The 15,778-nt window shown below is 38.7% G+C and overlaps 2 protein-coding genes across 2 annotated transcripts; one reads left to right on the top strand and one right to left on the bottom strand.

The window, feature by feature from the left end:
- Positions 1–388: 388 nt before the first annotated feature.
- On the bottom strand, positions 389–1,333 carry LOC101557357 (olfactory receptor 1361-like). The gene has a single exon (XM_004613512.2). The coding sequence runs from the start codon at positions 1,331–1,333 to the stop codon at positions 389–391; it is 945 nt and encodes a 314-aa protein (XP_004613569.2).
- Positions 1,334–11,985: 10,652 nt separating this feature from the next.
- Positions 11,986–12,915, top strand: LOC101551234 (olfactory receptor 1L1-like). The gene has a single exon (XM_004613345.3). The coding sequence runs from the start codon at positions 11,989–11,991 to the stop codon at positions 12,913–12,915; it is 927 nt and encodes a 308-aa protein (XP_004613402.2). The 5' UTR covers positions 11,986–11,988.
- Positions 12,916–15,778: the final 2,863 nt, after the last annotated feature.

The following is a 15,778-nucleotide window of genomic DNA, read 5'->3' as shown; positions in this document are numbered from 1 at the left end:
CGCAACAGAGACGAATGGAGACATTACTGGCACCCGCTCGAGCAAATCGAAGATCAACGGGATGACAAGGGATACAAGTGATACAAGTGGGAAAAATCATAAAAGTCCTACAATGTTTTAATAGAGAACAAGGCTCTTCTTCTGCTATTTATTCAAAACTCACTCTTGTGTCCAGTGGCATTCAAGTTGTGCTGCTTTCTCTCTGTAACACAGTATTGCCACACCAGCCCTAGAATGATCACAGTCTTCAGGCCATACTTATTTACAACTAGCATGTCCTAGGCCATGTCATTTTTAAGACACTTAAGAAATGTCTAGGACATTTTTAAGACTGTCCTTAAATCCTTGAAGTGAGGGGATGTGCTGCCATTCTCTATTTGTCTGAGAATTAGGTTGGAAGTTTCCAGAAAGGCAGTTTCCTGAAAAGCCTTCTCAGTGCTCTCTTAACATCCTGGTTCCTTAGGCTGTAGATCAGTGGGTTGAGCATCGGGATAACTACCGTGTAAAAGATGGCCACCTGGCGGTCCTGACTCAAGTCGTAGCTGGAAGAGGGCTTGAGATACATGCGCGTCACTGTGCCATACAGGAGCACCACCACCACGATGTGGGAACTACAAGTAGACAGGGCCTTGCGCAGGGCAGCGGCTGAGCGCATGCGGGCTATGGCAGCACCGATGCGGGCATAGGAGCCCAAGATGAAGAAGAAGGGACTGATGACCACCGCCACGCCCTCGGTGAATATGAGCATTTCATTGACCACGGGCCGGGTGCAGGAAAGCTTCAGCAAAGGCGTAATGTCACAGAAGAAGTGAGTGATTTGGTTGCCACAGAAGGTTAAACGGGTGACCAGCACGCAATAGAGCAGGCTGTTGAGACTGACAACCACCCAGGAGGTCAAGGTGATGCGAAGACAGAGGTGGCGGCTCACAATGGCAGAATATCTTAAAGGGTCGCAGATGGCAACATAGCGGTCGTAGGCCATGGCAGCCAGCAAGTGACCTTCCATACTTCCCACAGCCATAAAGAAGAACAGCTGGGTCATGCAGCAGTTAAAGGAAATGGTTCTGTTGGCAGACAATGTATGCACCAGCATCTGGGGAATGGTGATAGTCGTCAGAAAGATGTCAATGAAGGAAAGCTGGCTGAGCAAGAAGTACATGGGGGTCTGAAGCTTGGGGTCCGAGAGGGCAACACTAACTAATAGAAAATTTCCCATAACTGCTACCAAGTACATGGCAAGGACAATCCCAAAAACAACTGGCTGCATTTCTTGCCTGCTGGAAAGTCCCAATAGGACAAATTCAGTCACGTCAGTCCTGTTTCTAGAGGCCATAAGCTATGTCCCACGTCACCTGTAAAAAGAGACTATTAGGATCAAATAACGCTAAGTATAGTCTAGAAGAGCTCATAGGAGACACATTTTTTATTTTTGCATAAGTCTGCCTAGTTTTTGAAGTAGGGGGTTTGTTATTTTTTTTTAGATTATTTTCTTTTTTTTTGAAAAATAAAAAAAGATGCAGCCACGCGACATCTTTTAGCCTAGTTTGCCCTCTGAGAGAAACCGGCAAACTACTGAGAGTTTCCTGCCCACATGGGAGAGTTTCACAAACTCCCCATGGTGTATTCATATGCCAAAACCAGTAACAATGATGGCTCTCATTCCCCTGACCTTGAAAGAGCCTCCAATGCGCAACCATTGGAAAGGAGAAATAAAGAGAGGCTTCTAAAATCTCAGGGCTAGGATGAATGGAGATGTTACTGAGACTGCTCGAGAAATTCAAAGATCAACAGGATAATGATGATGATGATGATGATGATGATGATGATGATGATGATGATGATGAATAATGATAATGATTTTCTTTCTTTTGCTATAAACTTTCTCTGCATTCACTCATCTCTCACTCTTTACTTTATTCCAGTTTATTTACTGTTAGCTTACAATCTCTCAATTGACAGATCAGAAATACAGAACTTTTACTGTAGCACTGCACTTCACTGTCGTCCCGTTGTTCATGGATTTGCTCTAGCAGGCACCAGTAACGTCTCCATTGTGAGACTTTTTGTTACTGTTTTTGGTATACTGAATACACCATGGGTAGCTTGCCAGGCTCTGCCTTGCAGGTGGGGTATTCTCGCTAGCTTGCCGGGCTCTCCGAGAGGGATGGAGGAATCGAACCTGAGTCGGCCACATGCAAGGCAAACACCCTACCTGCTGTGCTATTGCTCCAGCAACTTTTACATGGTTCTTTATTTTATGGAATTCATTGTGTAACAAGGAAAAAAATTCTGGATAAGTCCTTGCAATCATGTATTTTATGTGTATTCTTTATTTTATATTTTGCTCCTTTGCCATAGTATACTATTATTTTGATAAAACCTTTTTCTTTTCTTTTAGCTTTAAGGTATCATTGGAAAAATATTAATGTGTTTATTACATGTACAGTATAATATTCCATATGTTGTGGAATTAGCCCATAATTTACTTGGTTAACACACCCACACGTAGGATCATGATCAGTAGCAAACTTGCCCTTCCTCTATTTGTCACTAACAAAAGGGGGAGCTTTGCTCTGAAAACTATTAGTAATTTTAGATGCCTGAATTTCTTCTCTTTAGGAGAAGAACCATATACATTTTTATGGGGAATAAGCTATTCACTATTTTATTTCCTGAATCTTGAGATGGTTGTGGGTGAGGCTAGTTTCTTTGTAGTGTGCACAGACTTTCATTTTGATTAATTCCCTCCCTGCTTTTCTCCTCCATCCTCCTGGGACTTGACTCCCTTTAGATCTCGGGTTCCCGCCAAGATGGGCAGTCTGTTCTGCTGAAATCCCCTCTCCTTCACAGCACACTTGGGAAACACTAAAAATCAACTACTTCCTTTTTATTATTGAGTTTAGATATGTATAGATAATGTCATCGTAATTCACAGACATGTAATAAAACGACCATGAGAAAATAGGCTCCAAAATTGACAGGTAATTTCCTTCTAGTGGATTTATAGAAGGATTTTTTAATCTATTGTTCTTTTCAAAATCTATACTTCTAGAATAAATGTATTATATTTCACAATCATAAAATTTCAATAGGATAAATAAGCAGAAAAATAAAATGTGGAATATTTCTCACCTATGCTCAACACAAGGATAAAGGTTAGATTCCTTCTAATATCCCCCAACACAAATTTCACCATAGTCAAAAAACATGTCAATTCCTGAGAAATTGACATACTAAAATAGTAAATTCACCATAATTATCACTAACACACCACTGTCACTGTCACTGTCACTGTCATCCCGTTGCTCATCGATTTGCTCGAGCAGGCACCAGTAATGTCTCCATTGTGAGACTTGTTTGTTACTGTTTTTGGCATGTTGAATATGCCATGGGTAGTTTGCCAGGCTCTGCCGTATGGGCAAGATACTCTCGGTAGCTTGCTGGGCTCTCCAAGAGAGATGGAGGAATCGAACCCGGGTTAGCCTCGTGCAAGCCTAACGCCCTACCACTGTGCTATCGCTCTAGCACACCACTATCACCAATAAAAGGTAAAATTTATTTTAAGGACATCCATCAAGATGTTTCCTTTACCCTAATTATGATTAAGTAGGAATTTAAAAATTAGATGAAACTTACATTTTCCAAAGTCTGTGATTTTGATTCTGATTTCTTCTTGCATTCTTCTCAGTTTCCATGGTTACTGTTCAAACTATAAACTGCTGCAATGCTGTTATTCACTCAAGACAATGACAGGATAAAAGTGTCTACATAGAGGTGTAGATGAAGGTAAGAGAGAAGAAGAGTTGGAAACGCGGAAATGGGACAAATCCCTTCATAAGGAAAAAAATGAGAAAAAATAGTTTCTAAAAAGGAAAGACTGGCAGAGTGTAGATTTGAGATCCTGAGGATAAGAATGTAATGAGTCCCATTTCTTCCAAGCATAATAAATTGCATTTTAAGTGAGTTATATACAATTAGAGGAAAAAAGAGCAATTGTAGTGCTCTCCTTGATAGACTTCAAAATTCATTTCTCTTTCCTGCTTTCCAATATCTCAATATTGGTCCTGAGAGTGCCTGAGTTCTCTTGGTCCTGTTCAGGCATGTTTGATGAGTCAAGGATGCTGAAACTAGAGGAAGACAGAGAGGACTCGTCGTTGAGGAGAGATAGGAATTACACATATACAGAGCTCAACAGTTCCCATTGGTAAACTGAACTGAAATCTGGAGAGCAAAATTCAAAAGAATCCTTAAAGGAAAAGCTTAATGAAAGAAATTTCAAAATTCTCTGCTTCCTGGCTCCCACTTATTGCTTCAGGGACTTCTGGAGTTGTGGATAAGGGAACAAGCTGAGTATAAAGCCCTCATCCTGCTTATTCCTGTCACTGTTCTTTGATGAAAACATCAATGATGTATGACTCGCCCTCATTTTTAATATAAGTGCTAAGAACTCTATTTATTGCCTTATGGGTCTAAGTTATAGTCCTAGCATCTCATCTGTAGCCAGGAATAATCACAAAAACTGAACATGAAATATATAAATTAGAAACTCTTTTTGTCTCAAGAATAGATTTCCCAAACTCGTGAAAATAGTCTTGTCATATACCTCTTGTAGTTGTAATCTGAAATGTCTTCTACACCCTTTCTTATTACGTGATAATATTCTTTATTTGAGCCTTCATATTTTTACTTAAAAAGTTATAATTAAAATTTCATCCATCACATTGCTTATTTCTATTATAGCATTTGTACCTTATTCTATTCTTCTATCTTCTTGGTATCAATGTCACAATTTATCTATACTATTATAATTTATTATTAATTCCCTTTATATTTAATATTAGTGAAGAATATAACCTCGTTCTCACCTTTCCTCCGTATCTAATATCATACACCATGCTTAGAACTCTGTGTGGCTCTGTGCTGCTTCTTCACAGCTTTCTCATAAAATTAAAAATACTCTATTACACATTTTCCTTAAAAGTCTTTCTATAGGGAATCTTATCCCAATAAAGCAACCTCACTTACATAAGCTCACTCTGGGATTCTACTTATCCCATGAGATTCCATTGTGTTAAGATGAAATACTCATTAGAATGGGCTGAGCCCTTCTACTTTGCTTTAACAATTGGGCCTGTAACTCAGGAATCTGTCTATTCTTCCCTAAACTTAGATCTCATTGAAGCAAATTACCTAAAGTGTATACAAAACTGTTGTGTTTATAAGAAGGTTTACTCTTCATGGGACACTTTATTCTTATATAATATAAATAATTGGACAAGGAGAAACCTCAAGAGAAAATTGATTCCCATTTCATCATCTTAAGAAGTCATATTTCCATTGTATTTTTTCTGTAATTTATATTTGCTATTAGTACAAAGTCTCTTGCCCCCATGCCTGGCTGTCTTCACCAGGGCCCCTCGGAGCAGGGCAGGTTGAGTTTCCCTCCCCCCTGAGCAGAGCCCTGGCATCAAAAGACCTCCAGAACCCAGCCACAGTCATGTTCAAGGCCCCTCTCCACACATTTGGACAAGCCTCACACATGAAGGAACCGGCAGAGGAACCCAGGTGTGTGGGACCGGGGGCTGAGATCTCCAAGCCTGTTTGGATCGGGACTGGGCCTCTGCCACCCAGACCCCCCATTTTCCAGTAGCTTGGCAGCCACACCCGTAAACTTCCCCTGGTTCCATGTAATCCCATCAATGGCCAAGATCCACAGACAATTAAACAAAGCTCCCAGAAGCACCCAACCTCTTATAGCCTAGTTCTCCCTCTCAGAGAACCTGGCAAGGTACTGAGAGCATCCTGCCTGCAGAGCAGAGCCTGGCAAGCTCTCCGTGGTGTATTCGATATGCCAAATTGATATTTGATATGCCAAATACAGTAACAATGATGGGTCTCATTCCCTTTACCCTAAAAGAGCCTCCAATGTGGCACAACTGGGAAGATAGAGTAAAGAGAGGCTGCTAAAATCTCAGGGCTAGGACAAATAGAAACGTTACTGGCGCCCGCATGAGCAAATCAATTATTAAAGGGATGACAGTGATACAATGATTAGTACAAAGATCATTATTATTAAAAAACTGTGATTTACAAAGTGAGAGTTAAGTTTTACGCATGTATATTTCAATACAATTCCACTACCAGTGTCAACTTCCCGACACCAATGTTCCCTGATTCCCTCCCACCCCATCTCCCAAACCAACACTGTCTGTCAGTTTGATAGGCACATTACGTTTCAGTGGTTGCAGCTTAGAGCTATTTTTCACTTTGTTGAGTTTGTGTTTCAGATATATAGCCATACCACTCACTCATATCACTGGTATAACTGAAGCTCTGATGTCTGTTCACACAATACTTCTCCTTCCCTTCTCCACTGCCCGCACCCCTTGATTTCTTTCCTTCTCTGTCCTCTCTATACACTGGGGTCAAGGGTGATCTAGCCTCCCCCATTTACTATAATACATTTCCTCATCCACTACTATATATTCCAAAGATAAGTGAGATCATCCTGTATTTGTCTTTCTTCTTCTGACTAACTTCACTCAACATAGTATCTTCCAGTTCCAACCACTTTGCAGCAAATTACATGGCTTCATCATTCCTTGCAGCTGCATAGTATTCCATTGTGTATATATACCACATTTTCATGATCCATTCATCTGTCGTTGAACATCTAGTCTATATCTTAGCACAAATATCTTAACTGAAGCAAATTAGCTGCAAGGCATGAGGTTTTATAAGAGCAGAGGATAGTTTTATTGGTCTGTTTTTCTTGGTTAATCCTGGATCTGCACTCAGACATCAATCCTGGCAGGCTCAGGGTACCAACGGGATGTGGGGAATCAAAGCTGGGTCAGCTTCATGCAAGGCAAGCTCTAAACCCACTGTATTGTATCTCCAGCCCTGGACAACTCTATGGTTATGTTTCCTGTATAATCTTCAGTGTCTTCCTCATTTTCTGCCTCTACTCAACTGCATCCTTATACTAGATTTTATCTAGCCATTTTGATTGTCTATTTTAGAACTAGTATCCTTGAAAATTTTTATTTAAATAAGTTTCACAAGGGAGTGAAACATTACGCTGAAAAATGTGATTATATGAAAATTGGAACTTGATCCTGATTTCATTTTAAAACAGAATGCTGATGTACACTATTGATACAGATTAAGCATTGTGAAAAATCATGAATTAGGTATATACACATATGTTTCACCAGTGACCTACACCAAAGAAACTGTTACTGCTTAGAAAATCAAACTAGTAGTTAAGAATGACCAAAATTCAGTGCAAAGAAAAAGAATTTTAGTCCATCAAAATGAAATCATTTAAAATGCAATACATTTATTTTGTAAATGTAAAGCATATACTTGCTTTTGTAACAACTCTATTTACTTTCTATAAACTTCTCCTAAAGGGGGCTGGAGCAATAGTACAGTGGGTAGGGCATTTGCCTTGCATGAAGCCAACCCGGATTCGATTCCCAGCACCCCATATGGTCCCCTGAGCACCCCAGGAGTAATTCCTTAGTGCAGAGCCAGGAATAACCCATGAGCATTGCTGGGTGTGACCCAAAAAGCAAAAAATAAATAAATAAAGTTCAAAAATAAAGAAACTTCTCCCAAAGACTTGAGGCAGATAATTTTTGTCAAATGTTCTCCCACCTCAAATTTGAGTTAGAAGACTAAAAAACTGAAAATGATCAAGTGAACTTAATCATACCAATCTCACATTACCAAAACAGAGAAGAGAGAATGAAAGGAATATGTATTTAAAAGAAAACACAAGATTTTCCAGAGCAGAAAAAGTTAAAGCAGAGAAAGAGATATATGCTGAAGAGAGAACATGGGCTTCTCCTAGTGGAAAAAGTCAAAAATAAATTTTTAGATTTAAGATCAATTATAGTTACCAGGAAAAGAGAGCTAACACAGAGGGTAGGGAGTTTGCCTTGCATGTGGCTGACCCAGGTTCGATTTCTCCATCCCTCTCGGAGAGCCCGGCAGGCTACTGAGAGTATCCCACCCGCACGGCAGAGTATCCCACCCGCACAGCAGACCCTGGCAAGCTACCCATGGCGTATCCAATATGCCAAAAATGGTAACAAATCTCACAATGGAGATGTTACTGGTGTCCGCTTGAGCAAATCGATGAGCAACGGAATGATAGTGCTACAGTGATAGTTACCAGAAGGCAAAGAAAGCGAAAGAGGTAGATGATGGAGACGAAGGGGATCAATGTAAGTGAAGGATAATTTGGACTTTCCATAGGGAACACATGTTGAGTTTTTTTTATTTTTCTTTTCCAAACTATTTATTCTAGTTCTTTTAGCCTTCTTTCCATACACATTTTATTTCTTTTTATTTTTATTGAGATTCTGTGGTTTGCAGTGCTATTAAAAATGGTTTCTCGGGGCTAGAGCGATAGCACAGAGGGTAGGGCATTTGCCTTGCACACGGCCAACCCGGGTTCGATTCCCGCATCCCATATGGTCCTCTGAGCACCTCCAGGAGTGATTCCTGAGTGCAGAGCCAGGAGTAAGCATCGCCAAGTGTGACCCAAAAAGCAAAAAAAAAAAAAAAAGTGGTTTCTCATGCATGTAATTTCAAAACCACACCCATCACCAATAACCACAAGACTCCTCCCTCCCAGTCTCCCCATCCCCCCAAATCATTTATGGATCAATTCTTCCATTCTGTTGCCGTTGGGCTTTTGTTGCTACCTTGCTGTGTATCATTAAGTCCCACATATGAGAGATCATTCTGTATCCCTCCGTTTCCTTATAATTTCCTTATAACTGATTTTACTCAGCATGATATCCCAATGTTCATTAACACACTTAGTACAATAATTACTATATGGAAATAATCCAAACACCCAAATACAAATGAATGGATTGAGAAGCTATGATACATATATACAGTGGTATCTATACACCATGTAGCTCTAAGAAATCACATTTTTCTATGATATGTAACTGAAACATAATGTTTTAATGAAATGTTACTTTAATTTTGAAAAATATTTTGTTAGATTTCTATCAGAGTTACTAAGATAAAATATGCATTTAATGATTTAAAAACCAGGGCACCATTGGAATAAGTGATAAAAGCAATTTTTAAAAATCATGTCTTACTCAGGAAAGCAATTTTAAACACTTTCTCTTTCCCAGTAAGTTTTTTGTAAACTGATAATATTCCAATTCAAATGGAATAATACTTGTCTTAATTTAAGGATAAAATTTCAGTTACCAGGTTCTTGCCAATATTTATCTATTGCTTTCTTGATAATGAAAATAAAATAGTTCTTTTTAATGAAAATGACCCATACTTCAATAGGAACATTTTAAATTAGGTCAAAGAAAAATAAAATATCATAGTCATAGTAGTTTCATAATCTAGTTTTGTTATATTCTCTAAAAGAAACGTTCACTCAAAGGGCAACAGTATAGCAATTAAGGCACTTGCCTCTGCACACAGCTGACCTGGGTACAATCCCCAGCACCTTATATGATCCCTCAAGCACTACCAGGAGTGATCCCTAAGTGCAGAGCCTAGAGTAAGCTCTGAGCACTGCTGGGGTGTGACCCAAAAGCAAAACAAAAAATTTGCTAAACTAGTTGTCATTGATTAAGCTATATCATAATACGATAGTATTCAAAATACAGATGAATGTACGGTTTACTAGGTTTGCAGTAAACTTGCAAGAAGTGCAGGAATGCTGGTTGATCTTCCCATGTGAAAATTCCCTGGCTACCTAGTGGGTGGTCCTCTGAGAAGAATACCCTCAGGAAGCGTGATCATCCTTGTTTCAGGTGAGAAGATCACACTCCATAATGGAGATAAGTAACAGTCCGGGGAGAAGGAAGGCCATCCTGGTATACGCTATGCAATAAGAAACAGACATAGAACAGAGGACCTGGCTTGCTAAACTAATGCTCTTTTTAGGTGACATATATCCAACCCAATGGACAAAATTAATTGATGTTTAGCTGACTAGAAGAAAAAAATTATTTATTTATTTATTTATTTATTTTGCTTTTTGGGTCACACCTGGCAATGCACAGGGGTTATTTCTGGCTCTGCACTCAGGCATTACTCCTGGCGGTGTCAGGGGACCATATGGGATGCTGGGAATCGAACCCGGGTCGGCTGCGTGCAAGGCAAACACCCTACCCGCTGTGCTATTGCTCCAGCCCCAAGAAAAAATATTTTTAATAAATAAACATTGTGTCTTAGCCTAGTTTTAAAGTAACCAACCTCTTGAATCTTAGCTTAACCATTCCAGTTTAGGTGTAAGAACAGAATAATCACTGTCAGTCATCCCATTGTTCATTGATTTGCTTAAGCAGGCATCAGTAATGTCTCCATTGTGAGACTTGTTGCTACTGTTTTTGGCATATCAAATACGCCACAGGTAGCTTGCCAGGCTCTGCCATGCAGGCGGGATACTCTCAGTACCTTGCTGGGCTCTCCGAGAGGGGCGGAGGAATCAAACCTGGGTTGACCGCGTGCAAGGTGCACGCCCTACCTGTTGCACTATCGCTCCAGCCCAAAACAGAATAATACACTTATAAAACCATAAATATGCTAATAATATGACATCAGTTTCCTGGGTTCCTTACAATGCTTTTTGCTTTTTGATTAGAATGAATTCTAATCATCCTCTAATATATACTAAGTCCCCTTTACACTTCATATTGTTTTGGAGGGAAATGTCTACTTAAACCCCTTGTCAACATTCTGACCCATTTGTTTTCTTGCTATTATTCGCATACTTCTTATAGTTGGGAGAGTAAGCTTATCAAGTGTAATGGATTGTATGTATTTTTGTCCATTCCATAAATTTCTTTTTCTTTTTCTTTTGTTTCTTTTGCTGGAAATATCCAGGCATTGGATAGAATTTTGGGAAACCTGAAATGGGAAGGGCAGAGCCTCTTGGAGTAGAAGAAATGAGTAGGATTCTCTTTGTTCCTCAAGGAATACATTTTTATAATTTAAAATAATGGGTTGTTTTTTTTTTTTTATTGCCTTCCCAATTGAACCCCAGGGACTTGAGGACACCGTACAGGACAAAAATCAGAATGTGTCACTCCAGCTTTATCAGATAGGGGAAAACGCTGCAGTATCAGAGAGAAGATCACTGTGAATCACCTAAGACTGAGTGTTTGACAAAGACCAAGTAAGTCCTAGGAAACTGTATTTATGGGCGAGATGATGATGGGAACAGATTCACACCTTTAAATCAGAACGAGGATAATCAGCGATTTGCCATTCTTGTGTGTGCCTTAATTTAGGATTACCAAATGAACTGTATCTCCAGACACTTGCACACAGATGCACACAATAACAGAGGCCACAAACCGGGAACCAAAGATAGAGTGAGTTTTAAAATAAACAAAATGTACTTTAAAATAATCCCTGTTGTGCTGGATTCATGTCTCTGCATCTTTTCTTTTTCAAAAGGTCTCTTACCCAGGGTAGGAAGGATACATCTATTACACTGGAAAAGAAAAGGTGATAAGATAATGACAAATTCAATGTATAGACTCAAAGATCAATGATAGGGGGATGACATGTGAATTCCAGAGTCAGATAATTCCAAAGTTGAAAACTATCCACGCAAGTTTATCCACTAAAATACTTGAAGATATTCCCCTGTGAATCATTCTTACTACCCATTCTTTCTACCTTGCATCATGAGTCAGAATGATCACTTAACAGAATAAAATTATAGAAAAGGTAAGCTTTGCTCCCTCATTTCCTCCTATGACCTTAGTATGATCTATAATCTCTTTCCCCATTATCTCAATTTACAAATGAAAATGATATCCAAAAGTCTATTTCACCCTGAATTCTCTACCTTAATCAAATAAATCAGCAGTGGGAGAATAATGCTTTAGAGATGCTTTAGAGATGGATAAATGTATGTTTCAAATGATATCAGGCAAGGCTTGTTAATTTTTTAATTTATTTTTAAGAAAAATCAAGACCATGAGATGGAATAACCTAACAGGACCTTCTGAATTCATCTTAATGGGACTCTCCTCTAGATCTGAGGACCAGAAACCTCTTTTTGTCATATTTCTTATCATCTACCTGGTCACACTGGTGGGAAATTTGATCATTATCCTGGCCATCTATTCAGATAGTCGCCTACAGACCCCCATGTACTTCTTTCTAAGTGTACTTTCTTTTGTTGATATTTGCTACACAACAGTAATTATTCCCAAAATGCTGATAAACTTCTTAACAGAGACAAAGACCATCCTCTATAGTGAATGTCTGATCCAGATGTATTTCTTCTTTGGTAACGTAGACAGCTACCTCCTCGGAGTCATGGCCATTGACCGTTATGTGGCCATCAGTAACCCCTTTCATTACGTTACTGTCATGAGCCATAAATTCTGTGTCCTTCTCCTGGCAATCTCCTTTACAATCCCATTTCTTCACTCGCTTCTCCATGTTCTCTTAGTCAATAGACTCACCTTCTGTGCCTCCAACATTATCTATCACTTCTTCTGTGATGTCAACCCGATGTTAAAGATATCCTGCTCATCAACGTTTGTCAACGAGATAGTGATAAAAACAGAAGGACTGTCAGTCATAATGACCCCGTTTACGTGCATCATAATTTCTTACCTGAGAATCCTCATCACTGTTCTGAAGATTCCTTCAGCTGCTGGGAAGTATAAGGCTTTCTCTACTTGTGGCTCCCATATCACTGTGGTAGTTCTCTTTTATGGAAGCATAAGCTATGTCTATTTCCAGCCCCTGGCCAGCTATACTGTGAAGGATCGGATAGCAACACTTTTCTACACCATACTGACCCCAATGCTAAACCCATTTATTTATAGTCTGAGAAACAAAGACATGAAACAAGGCTTACGGAAGCTGTTAGTTAGGATAAAGTCCCAATGATGTGCGGTTTATGCAGATTCCCTTGTCCTGGATGACAAATTGGTGTTTATAGTCAACAGGAATATTAGTAAAGGAACTTCATGGAGCATGAAAAAACAAATGCAAAGTTTTCTGGGTGTTGCCTTCAGTTTCACCAATATATCCATACTGAACTGGATGGAATGGTTTTATGTGAATATTTCTGCCTTTTCTCCTTCTTACATCATATCCCACCTTTTCAGGATACCTTGCTCTATCTACTACATTTTCAACTGAAAATTTTCCTGCCCTTGGTGTTTTTTTCTTAATGAATGATTGTAAGTTAGAAAATTAAAGTTAAATGAAAATTGTTTGTTTCCCTTGGATACATGCAGGTGGGTACATACTTCTGTAAAGTCACCTTAATTGAAAGAAACTATTTTAAATGGTGGTGTTGGGTTGTGTATTTGGGGCAGGAGGGGTGGATGTGTTCAAGTCCCATTATTATTTACAATATTTGGAAATTTGTCTAGTGGTAAATCTGTCATCGAACTGATTAGAATCATATTCTTTTCCTCAACTTCTTATCCCCAAATTACAAAGTTCTGGATTCCATAGATAAAATTCTCTTCTTCAGTTGTTGTTTTGGGGACAAACCTATCAGTGCTCAGGGCTTATTCATGGCTTTGGGCTCAGGGATAACTCCCAGAAGTTCTTAGAGGACCATATGGGCTGTCAGGAATCAACCCGGGTCAGTAATTTGCAAGGCAAGCTCCTTAACCCTGTACTTTCTTCAATGCCATAGATATATATTTCTTAATGTAACATATCAACACAATATGTTGGCAATATACACAGTGAAAAATAATTCTTATTCTGTATCTCAATACCCATTCCATTAATTTTTTTCTCAAACAACTCTCACTGAACCCTCAATGAACTCTTTCCCCATATATCTCTTCCTGTATATGAATTGATCTATAATATTTCTATTCATCTATGATTCAGATAAATATATGAATATCTTTATTCTCTTACCTAATTGATTATTTTCACTCTGACACGTGTTAAAGAAGACCAAATAGTATGCTTCTTTCCTATGTTTCTTATGCACAGTTTAATTTTACTTTGGGATTAAAATCTTTCTTCAAAGAAATGCAATCTCTGCATTAAATTTTTTTAAGAAAATAATAATGTGAGAGACTTACTATAGTTTATTGCTGAGGAGAATTACCTATGATCTGCAATTATCTGAGAAAATGTACCCTAGAATGATATTCCTTGTTTCTGTCTGGAGGATTACACAACTTTGACTAGTTGTCAATTATTCCTGGCTAACTTAGTGATGCAATACTCGAATTTAATACCAAATAAACACCTCTAGACTCCACAAGGATAAAAGATAATGATTTATTTACAATATTTTCTGTGTGAATGAGTGTAGGAGCTGTGAATAAATGTGTCACAACAGATAACATTTATTTGCATGACAGTTCGCAGTACACTTAATATACAGTCTTGCCTTTGTCAATAATCTGTAGGAAAATTCAAATAGCTCCTAACATGTTCAATATTCCTCCTGGCTGCAATCTCAATTTGAGAGAGTTTGGATATGTAAAGATTATTGTATGGAATTAAATATAAGACAAAATTGGGGCTGGAGAGATAGTACAGCGGGCAAGGCACTTGCCTTGCACCAGCAGATTCTGGTTTGATCACCAGCTCCCCATATAGTCTTCTGAGCACTGCCAGGAGTGATACCTGAGCACAGAGCCAGGATCAAGCCCTGAGCACAGCCAAGTATGGCCCTAAAACAAAACAAAACCAAAGAAATAAAGAGTTAAATGTAAGGCAAAATTAATTCAACATAGAATATCTGATTTATCCTACATTTATCTCTTTGTGGATTTTCTTGACATTTAAATTGTTAAGTTAAAAAGTTCCTGCCTCTCCCATGCTCAGTAAGTGTAGAATTATAACACAACAATCAGAGACAAAACACTTTGGCTTGGAAAAGGGAATACAAAGGGAATAGCAGAAGACACACAGAGGACTTTGACAAATGGAATTCTCAAATCTCACTAGAGAGATGAGGAATTTTCTTTGATAAGCCCCTGATTTGGGACCCTGGAATTAGACTCCTGACATTGTTTCATGCAGTCCCTAGCAAATGCTGATGTTTCAACTGTTCACTTTGGCCACCCTTAAAGTGTACATCAAGAAAGATAGCCAAACTGAGTGCTAAAAAGAATTCCCTGCGCTACTACAACTGAAGTCTCAAAGTTCTGTTTTTTTTTAAAAAAACTTGCAACAGTCAATGAATTTCCTAGTCCATATTTCTTGTAATAGTCTTCTAAAACAATTAATACGTTCTACAAACATTCTGATTCCTGACCTTTACTTCTAGACTTCCAAGTTCATAATTAATGTTATCTGTTTCCCAAGTTGCCACTGGCAAAACTTATTTGTGTGCGTGGTTTTGGGGTAACACCCAGATGTGCTCAGGACTTAGTCCTGGCTCTATACTCAGGAACTGCTATTGGTGGTGTGTAGGGGATGGTTGGGATGCCCAATATTGAAACTGGGTCAGCCTTGCATCATGCAAGCGCCCTACTCACTGCATTATCTACCCAGCCCCAGTCAATGGCAAAACATTTACTGATTATTTTGCCATAATACAAACTTCTATACTTCCAAACCTTTGTAACAGTTTTTTTATACCCAAAAACCTTTTTTGTCTTCTTATACTCAAAAGCCATATGTTTTTTTCTTATACCCAAAGCCATATTTTTAAGGTTTTGTTGTTATATAAAATATTCACTACTAGGCACAAGTTCTATTTCAATAAAGATTGGCTAAACAGCTGTTTTGTTAAAGTTATGTGGTTTGTTTCTCTATCCTGAGT

The sequence above is a fragment of the Sorex araneus genome, chromosome 1 (assembly GCF_027595985.1).
Source record: "Sorex araneus isolate mSorAra2 chromosome 1, mSorAra2.pri, whole genome shotgun sequence".
Classification (NCBI taxonomy): Eukaryota; Metazoa; Chordata; class Mammalia; order Eulipotyphla; family Soricidae; genus Sorex; species Sorex araneus.
This window is presented reverse-complemented; position numbering and strand designations above follow the sequence as displayed.